This window comes from Toxotes jaculatrix, chromosome 1, assembly GCF_017976425.1.
Source record: "Toxotes jaculatrix isolate fToxJac2 chromosome 1, fToxJac2.pri, whole genome shotgun sequence".
NCBI lineage: Eukaryota > Metazoa > Chordata > Actinopteri > Toxotidae > Toxotes > Toxotes jaculatrix.
Genome location: NC_054394.1, coordinates 22,480,321 through 22,496,977, shown reverse-complemented (window position 1 = coordinate 22,496,977; position 16,657 = coordinate 22,480,321). Strand labels below are relative to the sequence as shown.

Sequence of the window (16,657 nt, the reverse complement as noted above, 5' to 3'; positions counted from 1 at the left end):
GCACTCTCACAGGCCCCAAATCGAAGTTGTACTTCGCTTAACAGCTTTCAGCATTAGTAGACATCTTTTTCTTAAAAAATTCTTCCATTCTTATCAATTAACATTTCTCTTACTGATACCTGTTTACGTTAAAAGAGTCCAGTATAACTTATTTTGCAGAAACACACGCTAAGTATAGGTTTGGAGAAAGAAAACTCGGTGTTGAACTACTTTAAATTACACTGTTGTCATTTAAAAGAAGCCATATAATGTTAAACTGCTGTTGGATGTGTTAAAGTAAAATTTACCTGAGTTCAGCGGTCACAGTTTAAATGCACTTGACACAGTCGTGCAGAAAAACACAACATCTGAAAACTACAACTCCCATATCAAATCTGATAAACATGTTTAGGAAGTCATCTGAAGATGGACCTAAATTGCATCGAAGCGATTATATGCAGAAAAACAAAACAACAGGCGGTTTATGCTAACCTTTCCTTAGGACACGTCTCGATGAGGAACTGTGAACGCACTCAGCAGCTGAATCTTTCTTTGCTAACGTTAGCAAAGTTGTGTTAGCTGTATCGTTGTGTTATCTTGGCAGTGTGTGTGTGTGTGGGAGAGTGTGTTGTTTGTATGTGTGACAGCTAGGAATTTGAGGACTAACTTCGCTTCGCTTTCTGCTCCATGAGAGAAAAGAGACTGAACTTTGTACACACACACACACACACACACACACACTGAACTTCAGTTGGAGCTTTCATCAACAGCAGTCGTGCTTACCTGGGCGCGGTAGCGTTAGCCTCCCCTTTGCTAGCACGGATAATGTTAACGACGGCCGGAGATCAGGGTAAACACGAAGTTAGTCGCCAAGTGAACCGGTGAACGCCTGCATCGACTTCAGCTATGTGGCAGGGGAGGAGGGGTGTTGGTGGTGTTGCTGCTGCTGCGGCACAACAACATGATTGTTCCCGTCTTCTTCTGCCTCTCCTTCAGTCGTGGAGTGGAGTGAAGAGCCAGTTCAGTGCACATATTTCTCAGGTAGTTGCAGCCTTTTATTTTTCTGTTTGCATTGGTATGACTAGTGAAAAGACTTGAGTATTCGGTGTTTGGGATTCTGACCAGCGAGTCATTTCCTGGTGTGTCTGGGGTGTGTGTCCAGCGTTGTGTGGTGTGACTCTTGGCTGTCATTGATTTCTTTGATTTTCATTGTAGTTTGTTTCTGGTTTATATTGCATTTACATGTTTGTTGTCTATGGGGTTTGTATTTAGAACTTAAATAAGTCCATACAACCTTCAGGTTTTAGGTAACCAAAAGTGACAACCAGTCAAAGCCTTAGTGCAGAACAGTAAATTTGCCCAAGGACTGTACTTCACTGTACTGTACTATTAATTATCATTTAATGCCACTTTATGCTTCTACTCCACTACATTTCTGAGAGAAATATTATACTTTTTTACTAGGCCCACCACCAGCAATTAATTGATTGATGGGCCTATTATTTTTTCAATTAATCATCAAGTCTATAAAATGCCAGAAAATAGTAAAAAAAAATTGTTCTTTTGACTGAACAACGGTCCAGAAACCAGCTATAATCATTTTACTATGATGCGTTATAAAGAAAATCATTAAATCCTCACATTTGAGAAGGTAGAAACAGTAGGTGTTGGACATGTTTGCCAAAAAAAGACTTAAACAGCTAATAAATGATCAGAATAGTTGCTGAGTAATTTTCTTTTGATCAACTAACCTTTGCTTTTATTAGAATAGTTTTAAAGTGTGGTGTTCTTACTTTTACTCTCTAGGAAATGGCTTGAATACTTCCTCTGCCACTGGTGCAGCTGTTTGTGCTTGTACAGCAGTCCTGTGACCATAGAGCAGTCTGTTAAAGGTGACAAGAAAAGAAAGGAAATATAATGAGAAATGTTTAAACTGCATGTAGAGTTTTTGTTATTTAGTTTATGTCTGCCCTCTAATCTAAAAGGTTTAAATATGTTTTTATCTCATTTAATTACCCTTTAAATTGAAGGAACTGTGCTCATTTCTGTGTGTGTTTCTGTGTGTGCTTGTGCTTTTCAGCAGCCAAGCACTGAACAGTAGTGCTATTGATTTCTAGCAACAGTAGCAGAGTGGCTGCAGTCCAGTCGTTGGAAGAAGGACTGAGGAGGATTTTGGAAAGTTAACATCGCTCAGCTTGACTCATGCTCACAAAGGTGTGGTCCAGCTTGGGTGTCAGTTGAATGCATTCGGTCATTATGCTGGTGGAGTCAAAGATCAACGCATAAGCAAGCACATGATATCAGGATAGAGGAGGGGGTACTGACATTTGAATTCCAAGCATAGATACAAATGCTGCATCACATTAGTTGCAAGCAGAATAGCAGGTACTACAAGAATTTGTACATGTGACATGCTCAGTCAAGTCAAGCGCACTTAACACAGATCTACAAGGTGCTATTAGCCAATTACAGCAGTGTGTGGGACAGGCTTCAGGTGCGTATACACAGCTGTTGTTTAAGCTGTTTTACTGTAACCACACCCTGCCTGAAGATAGCACAAGGAAGCAAAGGCAAATTGTGGCCCACATAAAAAGACATTATCATATGGAGATGAAAATTTTAGGACAAATACTGTCACTGCCCATGCTGTTACTGTGAACAAATCCCATGAAAAGACCAAAACCAACAGAGGTTAGTTCATCTTTATTCACTAACACTTCCTCAGCCAGTCTGTGGCTCTCAGTCCCATGCCTGTTCATTCTCAAGATGTAAATCCTAAAAAAACATGTCACAGATATATACATTCTTTCACATAATCCCATAATTTTTGCAAATATTGCTCAAACATGAGTAAGTGGTGTATTTGTTGGGGACTATTTTCAGCTGCGGATTTGGTGAGCTAGTGGATTTTTAAGGCATTAGAACATATCAACTCACCCAGTGCAACAGTGCGGCTCACTGATATGTTTCTGATTCATTGTTGCTCTTTCTTTTTCCACGCTAAGGTCTCTTTCTCTTAAACAGTCTTCACACTGGTGAAGACAGAAGTAGAGGTTTGGATGCAGGCTGTGTGTTGGCTGCTGTGCCTTGGCCTGGTGTCGGCACTTGCTGTGCTGCAGAAGGACCAGGTGGCCCAGCATGCCATCAAGCTTTATAGGAGCAAGGGGGCCACACAGGGCCATAGCTGGGTGTCCAGCAACTGCAAGCGGCTGGTGGGTCTCCTGCGTCAGAAGAATGTGGTTGTGAAGAAGCTGGCGGTCGCTGCAGATGCTGTTGGAAGAGACCGGGCCCTTTCAGAACCTGAGAGGCACTTCCAGGTACCAGACTGAGAATAAATAGCAGATGGAGCAAAGGCCATTTGTTTGGAGCAGAAGTTTGTCATGTGTCAGTGACCATATGTATTTTAAAGCCTCATACAGTACACGGTGTGTGACACATAAGGTCTGAAACTCTTCAGGGTGGAGTCTTTGTCTGAATGTTGACACATTCCTGTCAGCACAAAAACTCAACTGCAACACAGGTTCATATTTCATATTTACAGTTCAGTTTTCACATACACAAAGCAGATGACCTGGTTAGATTAGAGCTTTGCTGACAATTATCTTCATCATGCATTAATCAGTTGCTTAAAAAATAAACTAAAATTACTATTTTTCCTTTTTTTAACCTGTGTCATCTGGATCTATTTTGTCCAAATGATCATGTTACATTACTGATGAAGACATGTAAAGTGCTCTCATCATGTGTTTCAGAATAAAGACCATATACAGATACTTTACAGCTAAATGACTGACTGGTGTCTCTCCATCTGTGTTCAGGTTCACACTCTGGAGGTCTTCCAGAAGGAGCTGAATGAGAGCGAACACCTGGTGTTCCAGGCAGTGCACGGCCTGCAGAGGGCGCTGCAGGGAGATTACAGAGATGTGGTCAACATGAAGGAGAGCAGCAGACAGAGGCTGGAGGCTCTCAGGGAGGCAGCCATAAAGGTGAGGGCAGGGTGGTCAGCAGTGTTTCATGTATACTTCATCAGAGAGCAGGACTGACACGTACTGTATGCAGTCAGTCTAAGAGAAGTAAGACTGGTGTTTCTGATATGAAGAGTAACTTTCCTATAAGTATGTTATCCATGGTGATTCCACGAGGTGATAATTCAGTATTATTTTTGAGTGTCATTTTTTTGTGACAGCATGATTAGGGCTTCGACTAACAATTACTTTCATTATTCATAAATCAATTTAATTATTTTTTAGGTTAATTGATCATTTTATAGTCTATAAAATGTAAAAAAAAAATGTGGAAAATATCCACGGTGACACATGATCTGACAATCAAATCAAATAACTGAATAATTGTTTCAGTTATAGATGTGACTGTATCATGGTATCATTCTGCAAAATTTTGTTGTTCAAACTAATGATTTTGAGCAAACTAATTAAAACTATCAAAATCAATGTGAGTGAGTGTGATTTTTGAAGCCATTTGTCAAATTGTCATATATATGAGGCAAATATTATGATATTGATAGCCCAGCCCAACTGTCATCTAAGGCAGAGTAATATCATATATAATTTATGTCTTTATGTCTTAAGAGTGTACTTTTTGTGTTTTTCCTGGGTTTGTCAACTAAGTGTATTCATCTCTGTTTAACATTAACACGCTTGTCTGTTGGGCGTTGTTCTCACCCTTCAGGAGGAGCAGGAGTACGTGGAGCTGGTGGCTGCCGAGAAGCACCAGCAGGAAGCTGTTAAGAGCGCCTTAGCCCAGAACAAGACTCTGTCCATGCTGGATGAAATCCTGGAGGACGTGAGAAAGGCAGCAGACCGATTAGAGGAGGAGATCGAGGAGCACGCCTTTGACAACAACAAACAGGTCAGTAAACAACAGCATTCGCAGACTTTGAATAAGATAACATTTGGAAATTGAATCAACAGGAGGCTGAGTAGCTGATTCTCTGCGTGCATTTTTAGAAGCTCAGCCTTTATGCATCACATATCAAAAGCAATATGATTGCAGGTACACACACTTGATCAACAAAGCATCAAATAGCCTCTTTCCATGCTCTGGTTTGTTGTGTAGATGAAAGGAGTGAATGTAGAGGCAGTGTTGAGAGTGGAGGAAGATGAGGAGAACGGAGGGAAGAGGAAGAACAAATCCAGGCAGAAGGAAGTGGAGGATGACCTGGGACTGAGCATGCTCATTGACTCGCAGAACAACCAGTATGTTCTGACTAAACCACGAGACTCCACAATGCCGAGAGCGGACCATCACTTCATCAAGGTCAGTTAAACCTGTTTTATCCAGGCTAGACAGGAAGGCGAAACTCTGTATTCATTTGATTTGATGCTTTCAGTGATAATAATGATTAATGTAGGGCAGATTCCAGTTGTTCAATACCACTGAACCTTCCCCGGTTTTTAATTGCTATGTGAATGTGCAGGACTTGGTGTCGGTGGTGATGTTGTCCCTACCTTGCGGCTGGATTTGCACTCTGGTCGGCCTGCCTCCAATGTTTGGATACATCATCTGTGGGGTCCTGCTTGGTCCTTCTGGCCTCAACAGCATCAAGGTGTGTGCGAGCAAGAAAGGGCATCGTCACCAAGTCAGATCTGACTGAAAAGACAGCACCAGTTTTAATTTACTTTTTTGATAGTGCCTGTCTCTGTGTGTTCCAGTCTATGGTCCAGGTGGAGACTCTCGGTGAGTTGGGTGTGTTCTTCACTCTCTTTGTGGTGGGGTTGGAGTTCTCACCAGAGCGCCTTCGAAAGGTAAGCAAGACATATTTGAATTTAGGATTAAAACTGTACAATAATATCCATTCCAAATCACTGTAACACTGGGACTGTATGAAATGTCTATTTTGTTTTTCTTTTACAGTTGTGCTCAACTACAGACTTAACATTCACTCTGAATCAGTGTTTTTAAAACCTGTGCTGAATAATCCTAATTCTCACATTATGGTTATTTCTATGAGTATACCCATAAGAAAAACAATTTAAAATAAAGTTCAATTTAAAAAGAAAGGTAAACTGAATTTTGATTTAAATTTCAACTTTTTGTGGTTTAAGAAGGTTGATTGTTTGACATTTAACTTGCATTTGTATTTGAAACTTGCCGACTTCAGTTGACATGACAGGACTTAATTTCTATTCCTGCTTTCTGTCACCTCTTTCCCGCTTTCTATCACCTCTTTCTTCTTCTGCCACTGCTAACATTTTGTGAAGTTACTTTCCCTAGATATTAGTAAATATATAGCTGCTTGCTTCCATAAAGTGTGTTAATAACTGTATGTATGTATGTGTGTGTAGGTATGGAAGACATCAGTTCAGGGTTCGTGCTACCTGAGTCTGCTGATGGTGGGGGCCGGTTTGTTGTGGGGACAAGTCTTGCGCATTCGACCCACCCAGACTGTCTTCATTTCTACTTGCCTCTCCCTGTCCAGCACTCCACTGGTGTCCCGCTTCCTAGCAGGAGGAAGCAGGGGGGATAAGGAAGGTATGCTGGTGTGTCTGTCTGCGTACGCTAAGAACTTACACTACCAATCAAAAGTGCTGGAACACAGTCATTCTTGAATGGTATAAATGTAAACAACAAACACTGAGAAACCCAGGTTGAAATTCTGACATGAGGGTATATACAGTATTGGAGCCTCGTCAGCCTGTGTTGTTCTTTACTTTCTCTCGTACTAGTTGTATCTCTTATTATTTCAGGTTCTGCGAAAATAGCTCTCAGCCGTGTAAAGATTCAGCACACCCAAAATACAACAACATTTTTCCTTACTTACCTCTTGTAGTGTATGACTATGGAGATAGGATTGTTTATATGTTGCAAGGCAAATAAACGAAACAAAATACTCTTCACTGACTTGATTAAAAGTATTTGCAGGGTTTATGTAAGCAAAAGTAGCAATACCACACTGTGACTTCCAGCTAATCCAAGGTGTTTTTTTTTTTAATGAGGGAGAATTTGAAGAAAATCCAATGACTGCTGTGCCTCTGTTCAGACTAATTACCAGTTGTTTTTGGTAACTCAGTGGTCGGTAAGTAACATGACTGTGTGTGTGTGTGTGTGTGTGTGTGAGACAGGTGACCTGGACTACAGCAGCGTTCTTCTTGGGATGTTAGTTATGCAAGATGTTCAGCTTGGCCTCTTCGTTGCTGTCATGCCGACTCTGATCCAGGCACAGAGTGGAGACTTGGACAGGCCAGTTAACCCTTTTTTTTTCCTGGATGTGTCCTCTCCCGCATGCCCCTCACACACATACAGCTTTGTGAATCTGTTGTTCCCTCTGTGCACCACAGCTTCCTGTTTGGAAGTCTCCGTGTGCTGTATCTCCTGGCCCAGGTCCTGGCGTCTCTGGCTGCTGTGCTGCTGCTGTGTTTGTTACTCAAATCATTCCTGATTGGCCCATATTACAAGAAGCTGCATGCTGAGAGCAAAGGCAACAAGGAGATCCTGGTGCTGGGGATGGCAGCTTTTGTCTTTTTCATGCTGACAGTATGCTCTTTTAATTAGATTGAATTCCTTTTACAAATGTTTGATATTTCTCCACCAAGCTTAGCAAACGTTTAACCTCCAGTGAAGAAGCTGTTCATGTTGATTTTTCTCTTCCTGACGGCGTTTTTAGGTAACAGAGTTTCTGGATGTCTCTATGGAGCTGGGCTGTTTCCTGGCTGGAGCTTTGCTGTCCACACAGGGTCACATGGTCACCGCAGAAGTCATGGGATGCATCGAGCCAATCAGAGATTTCCTCGCCATCATCTTCTTTGCCTCCATTGGTCAGATCCAAATGTGACCATTTTCAGATCTCAGCTTTGTTGTCACGTTACACTTTTGTACCATTTACAGCTCATCGTGTGTGTTTTTGTGATGCTGCAGGTCTCCACGTGTTCCCAACGTTTGTGCTGTATGAACTCACCATCCTGCTGGTGCTAACGCTCACACTCGTCATTATGAAGGTGCCGCACTTTTCTCACTTTTGCTCTTTCCCTTCACTAGTTAAATTTTGACACACTCTCAATCCCTCCTCTCTCCACTTTACTCCTCATTTCCTTCTAGTTTGTCATGGCCGTATTGGTGCTGTCAGTGATCTTGCCACCAGGCTCTCGGCACATACGGTGGATCGTCTCAGCTGGCCTGGCGCAGGTCAGCGAATTCTCCTTCGTCCTGGGCAGCCGTGCGCGTCGAGCTGGCATCATCTCCAGAGAGGTCAGTGATGACTTGTAATACAAGTGTTGACAGTTATTTTGCCCAGTCCACTTTTATGTATATATGTATAGATATAGATATAGATATGTATGTATTGTCCTACTAACAATCTATATATAAAGGACACAAAAACGACAAATCTACACATTTGAGAGGCACACACCAGAGAGTCTTTGCCATTTTGGCTTGATTAAACAACTGTAAGGATTATTTTAATGTTTAGATGTGTGGACATGTGTGCACATGGACAAGTAAATCCAGTAGCATAAATCGATGCCACGTAGCACTACATGTATACGCTCAGCTGATTTGCAATGTCAATCCCTAAAATGATCAATTTTGAGTTCTGTAGGTAAAAAATTCCACATGGTGATCTCCCGAAGAGGAAAATGAGAAATTAGAAAAAAAACAATAACTACATCCTCTTCGTCTTCATTTTTTATGTTTCTCTCTCTGCTCAGGTGTACCTGCTGGTTCTCAGTGTCACCACTCTCAGTTTGCTGCTGGCTCCAGTGCTGTGGAGAGTTACCACACACAGATGGGTTCCCCGGGTCGAGCACAAAACAGTCCCATGACCAGACCAGCTTCAGGGCCAAAAGGTTCCCACGTACAGTAACTCTTACACGGCCGGCAGCAGCATCACAAGGAGCAGAAGTTAAATCTTATTTGTCCTTTCAGAAACTCTCTCATGTTAACGCACATTGCAATATGACATGGCCTGTGGGAGCAAATGTCCCGCCTCTTCTTCTTCTTGATTTAACAGAATCAGTTTCGGAGGAAGTCATCATCAGCTACACTCTGATTTGAGATTCTTGACAAATGCCTCCATCAGATTGTTATAAAGGACATTTTCTCCTGGCATGGACCTGGAGCAGTGTTACATATACAGTAGATAACCTTTACTGTATAAGGTCTTAGTTGATAACACATACTAAAATAGTTTTAGTTAATGTTACTGAACCCCTTCTCTCTGCAGTAAACAATCTCATAGGCTGGACAACATCTGTGACTTGAATTTAAAAAAAAAACTCCTTGACAGGATGCACACCTACTTTACAGTTCTGTGGAGAAGCACAAAAGACTGGATCTCCTTCCAACTCTGATATATTCTCTTTAAAGTGTGCATGCACCAAAAAGAGAAACAGAAAAAAAAATCCCTCCTCACGAACTCTGTTGTTGTTTTCCATTGATGCTCATTCATGTCTGCACTTTGAACTTAAGCCTTTAGTTAGCCTTTTTCCTTGTAGCAATCACATGGACCAAATCTGAGGCTTCAGCTCAAGTCCATATGCTGTTTTACTTTTAATGTGTGAGTTCATATTTTTCTTATATTTTTTTTAATAGGAAAGCACTTTTATATAATTTAAAAAGGCCTCCATCTTTCCATTACATCACTGCGTCTGACTTTTATTATAAACTGCAAATTTTGCCTCTGACTGAAGTGCAAACTTTATCTACTGTATTTAATAGATGTTACATGTAGTTTATTCTGATCACTATACTACTGTGTATCTAGGTGTGATAACACATTCTAGTGTTACCTAAAAACTACAAAAATTCTCCTTGCAAATCTCCCGTTTCTTGTGGAAAACAATGGTAAATTACACATCAGTAGAAAACTAAGGAATGTAGGTAATGAAGTACAATATTAGGAAGCAGCTGACAAAAACAATTTAATGTAATCATTAGAATTTACTCACTTACATTTAAAGAGAAATCCTGCACTAGTTACCACTGAATGTCAAACTTATGTGCCTGTGCGACACTTCTCTGCACCAAGAGAAAGACTTTTTAGGAGTGTAATCTAACTATGAGAGACAGTGTGGCATCTCATGCTGTAAATATTTTTTGATTCATAATGTGCATTGTAGGTGTGTGCAACACATCCACATGTTGCTGTATGTCTAAAGTTTAATATTCTTTTCAAATATTTTCCTGAAGTAGGTTATTTGAGTTTACGTGTGTCTTGTTGACCATGACTGACGCTCGCAGGCACAAAGAAATGCTGTTTTCATCAGAATGTTCATGTATTTTTTTAAACTGTTGAAGTCATTCATTTATTTATTAAAAATAAGACAACAAATAAGTATTTACGTGTTGTTACATTTGCTCTGTTCTTGGAATGCAGTACTTTCTCTGGGGAAATGAGAATTAATTGTCTAGCTAAGGAGATTAGCTGCATTATAAAAATCAACAGACATCATCTGCATGCTTTGTCACAGCACAAAAACACATCTAGTTTCTGAAGCCAAGGTATTTTGGGGCTTTTGCAGGAATTTGCATTTATCTTCCCTCTTCATACCCTCTGCACTGAAACCAAATGAGAAGCCAATGAATGAACAGGTTCATGTGGGTGAATCCATGTGATCAAATATTAGTTTTTGCATCATCCACACCAGTAATCTTTTTCAAGGAAACAGCGTCTGGTTTCCAGGACTTCCAAGTCGAGGAAACCCTTCTAATGATGCTATAATGATCAGCCATGGACAAGACAGACCTACGTGTGTGTATGTGTGTATGTGTGTGTATGTTTTCATTGATTTCTGGTGAAATGTGTCATCGTCCAGTTTCCTGTTTCTGATCAGCATCTTCCTCTTAGCTCATTCACAGTCAATCTTTCTGACAAGTTTCAGGTTTTTCTGTCGAATGTGTTCAATAATCACATGAACTCACTCCTTTACTTTCCATATTTATAGTCATCTCCATCCAGTTTAATCTCAGTATTTACATTAAAATGTCGCAGTGTGACGTGTTGATGAGTCGACATGTCCATCCTGTGACTCTGCACCTTCATGTTCTCGTTTCAGTCCCATGAGAAAAACACAGAAACAGCTTTTATCACCGGCTGCATCGGGACGTTCAGTGATCTGTTGTGTAAGGTCACGTGTATTTTCTCAGCAGTGAGAACAGAGGACGTCAGTTATGGACAAATCGTCATCAGACCAAAAGGACACCAGAGGTAAAGCTGCTCTTCATGTTGGACACACTCAGGCTAGCAGCTGTTGTGCTAAGCTAACCTGACACATCGCTGTCCCATGTTGGACGCTCATGATGAGACGAATGTGACCTGATAAAGCATGTTAGGGACGTACCTGGACACGACACAGACAAAGAGTCATCGTCTCTGAAGTCTCAGATTTAATGTGAAGGTCGTTTTCCTGATTTCAGCTCATCCTGCAGACGTAGTTAGACTCAGCGTCTCCTACAACGTGTTTGCTGTTGTTGTTGTTTGTTGTTGTTTGTTGTGTTTTGACATTGTTGGTGTTGTTCAGTTACTGTCTCATTATTTCAACAGTGTTTTTATTCAGCTTGTCCATCAGAGCCAGAGACTGTCTACTCTTCACTGAGGTAGACCTGCACACCTGTCCACCTGTCCGCTGCCATCCTCCTACTGTGCACCACAGCCACTCACACCAGACTTCATTCATTTTTTAAACAGTTTTACATGTTGTGTGTTTGTGCAGCAACAAACAAACAAATTAAATTGTGTTTAAAAATGTTTTTCAGTGTAAAATCAGTGAAAAGAAAAAAACAACAACTAAAGTTCAAACATTGTTATTAGTTTCAGGATGGTGAAACACCAATATGCTGCTTGTTGTGTCAGATTTGAACTTTAGCTGTCTAACATGTATTCATGCTTTTTGGTTCCTGCAGCACTGATCAATAAACTTTGGTCTCATTACTTGTGATTTGTGTCCTAGTGTGGTTCTGTGGGTTTCACGAAGCTGTGAGATGGAAAATGTCACGTGTGTCGTGTGGTTGTGGCTAACCCATCCACACCTCTCCATCCAGCATTCAGCAGCAGCAGGTTATTAACAGCAGCAGCTCAGTTCAGTGGATGGAAACTGAAAAACACAGGAAAGGAAGTGAAACAAAAATCTACTTTATAAAATGTTTAATGCAGAAGTTGTTCAGAGGACATCTCCATCAGGTTTCCTGCTCTGACTTGGTTTCACACTGAGTATCTGCTGATACTGAGTCAGACCCACAGAAACACTCAGTCCACTCTGATGGTGCAACTGTTACACACTGATGCTTCTTCCATCACAAATGATCTTTGGTTTAGTTCAGACGCACAAACCGACAATAGACAAGTTTTATTCTGTTCTGTTGTAAAGTTAATAAGAAATTTAAAAACATTCAGATGTAAAATAAAATAAATCTTTATGTTTAAAGCAGCTGCATGTGTTTTAAAACACGAATATTCAGTCACACAGTCCTGTCTGCGTCTCCATGGCAACGGCACCACCCACCCAGGATGAGCAGGGGTCGGCTGAGGATGATGATGAGGTTGTGGTGGTCTCCACCTAGCATCACTCCAGAGTCAGAGTCAGTGAGAAGGTGAAATAATCAGCTGATCAGAACATTTACAGCGTCCTGTCATTTGTTGAGGTTTCAATAAAGTTTAGTGTGTTTGAATCCTCCTGGAACAGAGTGAGACCTCTGTGTGTGTGTGTGTGTGTGCGTGCGTGCGTACACCTCACACAAAAGGAGGGGCGGAATATGTGTTGCTCCGCCCCCTCCTGGTCAGGTGCAGCCATAAACCAATTAGAATTAGACTCCCGCGCGGGAAAACTTTTAAAAGGTGCGTTTCCCCTGACGCACGGTTTACACCTGCAGAGAAACCACGCAGAGCACCGGGACTCTGTCGGAGCTCAGGCCATCACCGTCATTATCGCCAGGTGAGCGCGTCTCCACGCTGGCTCAGTGACTGAGTTAATTTACCTGGGCCTGTACCCAGGCAATCCGGCTGTAATCCAGCTTCACTGAGCAAGTTTTTACAGAGGAGGAGCAAACTTTGAGGCAGATACTATCGGTGAGACAGGTGTAGTCTGGTTCTGAGCTGTAAATTAAAAACTAAACACGGTCAGTGCCTCGGTCCTCCAGAGGACTCTCCAGCTCAGGAGCCGGGCCTCGGTCATATGAAAAAACACCTTCAAATACATTATCAGAACCAGAAAAAAACTACGGGGATTAATAAAGTTTTTTCTGATTCGGATTCTGTATTTGAAGGTGTTTTTTCATATGACCGAGTACAAGTAGTTAGCTTGTGTCGCACACCTGTAAAAGGTGGCCCGCCGCCATAACCCTGAGAGCCCAGGCTTAAACCTGAAGTTATCCGGCTAACCACAGATGCTGCTTCGTGGTCCAGGCCTCAGGTCTGGACTCAGACTGACTCTTCTCTTTGATTTAACAGAGAAGCGGCTCCTCTGGTGAAGAAGGCCGGAGGAGGACAGAGACGCCGGATCGACCTCGTCCAGATTCACGTGGAGCTGAAACTAATCCGGATAGGTCAGTGACACCTGCTGAGGCAGCTACTAGTTAGCTTAAAGTTAGCATCATAATGAGAGCAGTCAGGTATAGCTGGTCGGTATCCAAACTCTCACACCGTCAAACCTCCATGTTACCCTGGTATACATTATTACCGTGACCTGGGTTTCCGTTAAAATCTGCCGGTATTTTCTAACCCGCCGGTCAGAATGTCAGGTGGAAATATTCCCTACAAGGACAATCAGAATTTTGGATCAGAGACATTACAGGCGAGGACCAGTCTGCAGCTACAGCCGCTCATAGACGCCACCAGTGCGCAACAAAATGCCGCCGCTTCTCCGTGACAGCGGATTTCTCATCAGAGATTTCAGCTAAATCTACCCTGAGCGGGTAAACTGGCCCAGGTAGCTCCTGTGATCCCGTCTCCAGTGTGTCAGCACGGAGAGGTGTCTCTCTGCAGAGCCGCAGCTGCAGCCTGTGGACAATTCAGTGCAGCAAAGATGCATTAAAAAGCCTGAAACATGTCAAGGGATCTTTTAATGTGAATTCATATAGTTTTATTGCATATAGTCTGTGTGAAAACGCACATAGCGAACAGACTTTTTTTATTTCCAGTTGGCAGCACGGTGCGTTATTAAACTGTTATGAGCCAGTGCAGATGTTTTATCAGAGAATGCTTTCTTTATATTCCTGTTCACAGAGCGCAGCTTTGTGTAATATTCATTTTAGAGGTGACGCATGGGAGTCAGCTGGCGGCGCTACAGCCTAAACTTTACTGCGGTCAAGCCTGCCATCTCTCCTTTTTGCGAAGTCAAGCCAGCCGCTCCAACATTTCAAGTGCTCCCGTGTTACAGACTTTACGGAAAATAGGAGGATGAGGTTGAGAAAGTCAGCGTTAGGATGCTACAGCGTGGACAAACTTCCGGTTCAAATGTCAAAATAAAATGTGGGTTAAATATGGGTTAGTGTTAAAAAGTAATACGAAAAGGTGTATCTCAACCAGCCAGTGTAGTACTATGATCCTCCACTGATTTGGAGTCATTAGGTCATATGACCTGGAAGCTATTGAGCTAAAATGCTAATATTTACATTAAAAAAAAAAAAATTTAAATCTCAGGACTGTTAAGATGGAAGAAAAAAAGGTGTATCTCAACCAGCCAGTTTAGTACTATGATCCTGCACTGATTTTGAGTCATTAGGTCACAGACACACACACACACTCACACAGACACACACACTCACACAGACACACACACACACACACAAAGATAGATACACAAAGCCAGTCACAGACACACACTAAGTCAATAGTGTGTGGTGCAACAGACACAGACACACATGGACAGACTGACAAAGAAAGACACGCACACACACACAGGACAGAGGCACACACACACAGACACACACACAGAGACAGACACACACACACACACACACAAAGATAGATACACAAAGCCAGTCACAGACACACACTAAGTCGTGTGTGGTGCAACAGACACACAGAAAGTCACAGACACACACACACACACAGAGACTCACAGACACACACACACACACAGACACACACACACACACACAAAGATAGATACACAAAGCCAGTCACAGACACACACTAAGTCAATAGTGTGCGGTGTGACAGACACACATAGAAAGTAACAGACTTTCTATGTGTGTGTAGATACAGACACACATACACTGTGTCAATAGTGTCAATACTGTCCTGTGCGTAGCAGTCACAGACAGTAACACAGACTCTCAAAGACACACACTCACACATACTCATAAAGACACACAATATTACTAGCAGCGCAATGCACCACTCTTGCGATTTCCCGAAGGGGAATTGTCTAGTATTTAATCCTTATCTCCTATAGGCTGTAAGCGCACTGCATTTTTTTTTACTGACGGTATTGAAACTGATACCGCTGCTGTTTTTAAGACCCCGCGGTACACCTGATTACAACCCCACTGTCAGGTGTGTTCACCTGGTTAACTCAGGGTAACGTGGTGGAGTAGGTGCTCAGTAAAGAGAGACTGTGTGTGTGTGTGAGATAAAATACCACACACACACACACACACCAACACACCAACCAACATGAACTTCAGTCAGGAAAAGACCAAACCTGAAAACATCACAGGCTCCAGATTCGACTAATACTAACTCTGTTTTCTTCTTCTTCTCTTTTCAGGTAGATCTACGAAACTGTAAGTCCGCTTTTTCTTTATGTGGTTTGGATGTTCGCCAAGCCATCACTGCTGTCATCCACCATCCACTGTTTATTTTTCATCCTCGTGCCCGGTTTGTTATTTTTCATGTTCATGCCCCCTTTGCTAGTTCCATTCTCATGCCCCGTTTATTATTTTTCATGTTCATGGCCCCTTTGCTAGTTCCATTCTCATGCCCTGTTTGTTATTTTTCATGTTCATGCTGTTTATTTTCCATCCTTATGCCCCCTTTGCTAGTTCCATCCTCACACCCCGTTTGTTATTTTTCATGTTCATGCTGTTTATTTTCTATCCTCATACCCCTTTGCTAGTTCCATCCTCATGCCCCGTTTGTTATTTTTCATGTTCATGCTGTTTATTATTTTCCATCATTATGCCCCCTTTGCTAGTTCCATCCTCATGCCCCGTTTGTTATTTTTCATGTTCATGGCCCCTTTACTAGTTCCATCCTCATGCCTCGTTTGTTATTTTTCATGTTCATGGCCCCTTTACTAGTTCGATCCTCACACCCTGTTTGTTATTTTTCATGTTCATGCTGTTTATTTTCTATCCTCATGCCCCTTTGCTAGTTCCATCCTCATGCCCCGTTTGTTATTTTTCATGTTCATGGCCCCTTTACTAGTTCCATCCTCACGCACCGTTTGTTATTTTTCATGTTCATGCTGTTTGTTATTTTCTATCCTCATACCCCATTTGATATTTTTCATGTTCATGGCCCCTTTACTAGTTCCATCCTCACACCCCGTTTGTTATTTTTCATGTTCATGCTGTTTGTTATTTTCTATCCTCATACCCCTTTGCTAGTTCCATCCTCATGCCCCGTTTGTTATTTTTCATGTTCATGGCCCCTTTACTAGTTCCATCCTCACACCCCGTTTGTTATTTTTCATGTTCATGCTGTTTATTTTCTATCCTCATACCCCTTTGCTAGTTCCATCCTCATGCCCTGTTTGTTATTTTTCATATTCATGCCCCC

General features: G+C 41.9%; 1 protein-coding gene across 3 annotated transcripts; it reads left to right on the top strand.

Annotated features, from left to right (window-relative positions):
- The first annotated feature begins 406 nt into the window (after positions 1 to 406).
- tmco3 (transmembrane and coiled-coil domains 3) lies at positions 407 to 10,260 on the top strand. Of its 3 annotated transcripts, XM_041059554.1 has the most exons (16): positions 407 to 1,020; positions 1,786 to 1,871; positions 2,060 to 2,193; positions 2,985 to 3,296; positions 3,798 to 3,965; positions 4,669 to 4,848; positions 5,056 to 5,256; positions 5,417 to 5,545; positions 5,652 to 5,744; positions 6,285 to 6,471; positions 7,062 to 7,179; positions 7,278 to 7,473; positions 7,604 to 7,754; positions 7,855 to 7,934; positions 8,035 to 8,184; positions 8,646 to 10,259. In XM_041059554.1, the coding sequence occupies exons 4-16, from the start codon at positions 3,039 to 3,041 to the stop codon at positions 8,757 to 8,759; spliced, it is 2,025 nt and encodes a 674-aa protein (XP_040915488.1). In that variant the 5' UTR covers positions 407 to 1,020; positions 1,786 to 1,871; positions 2,060 to 2,193; positions 2,985 to 3,038; the 3' UTR covers positions 8,760 to 10,259. The 3 variants fall into 3 exon arrangements, with proteins under 3 accessions (XP_040915488.1, XP_040915648.1, XP_040915568.1); XM_041059714.1 differs by lacking the exon at positions 1,786 to 1,871 and having other exon boundaries at positions 2,063 to 3,296; positions 8,646 to 10,260; XM_041059634.1 differs by lacking the exon at positions 1,786 to 1,871 and having other exon boundaries at positions 2,060 to 3,296; positions 8,646 to 10,260.
- The last annotated feature ends 6,397 nt before the right edge of the window (positions 10,261 to 16,657 follow it).

Excerpts from the sequence above, each read along its gene's own strand:
- tmco3 (XM_041059714.1), top strand. The coding sequence starts at position 3,039 with ATGCAGGCTGTGTGTTGGCTGCTGTGCCTTGGCCTGGTGTCGGCACTT. Across the intron at positions 7,935-8,034 it reads TCACACTCGTCATTATGAAG|TTTGTCATGGCCGTATTGGT; the intron begins GTGCCGCACTTT and ends ATTTCCTTCTAG. Across the intron at positions 8,185-8,645 it reads CTGGCATCATCTCCAGAGAG|GTGTACCTGCTGGTTCTCAG; the intron begins GTCAGTGATGAC and ends CTCTCTGCTCAG.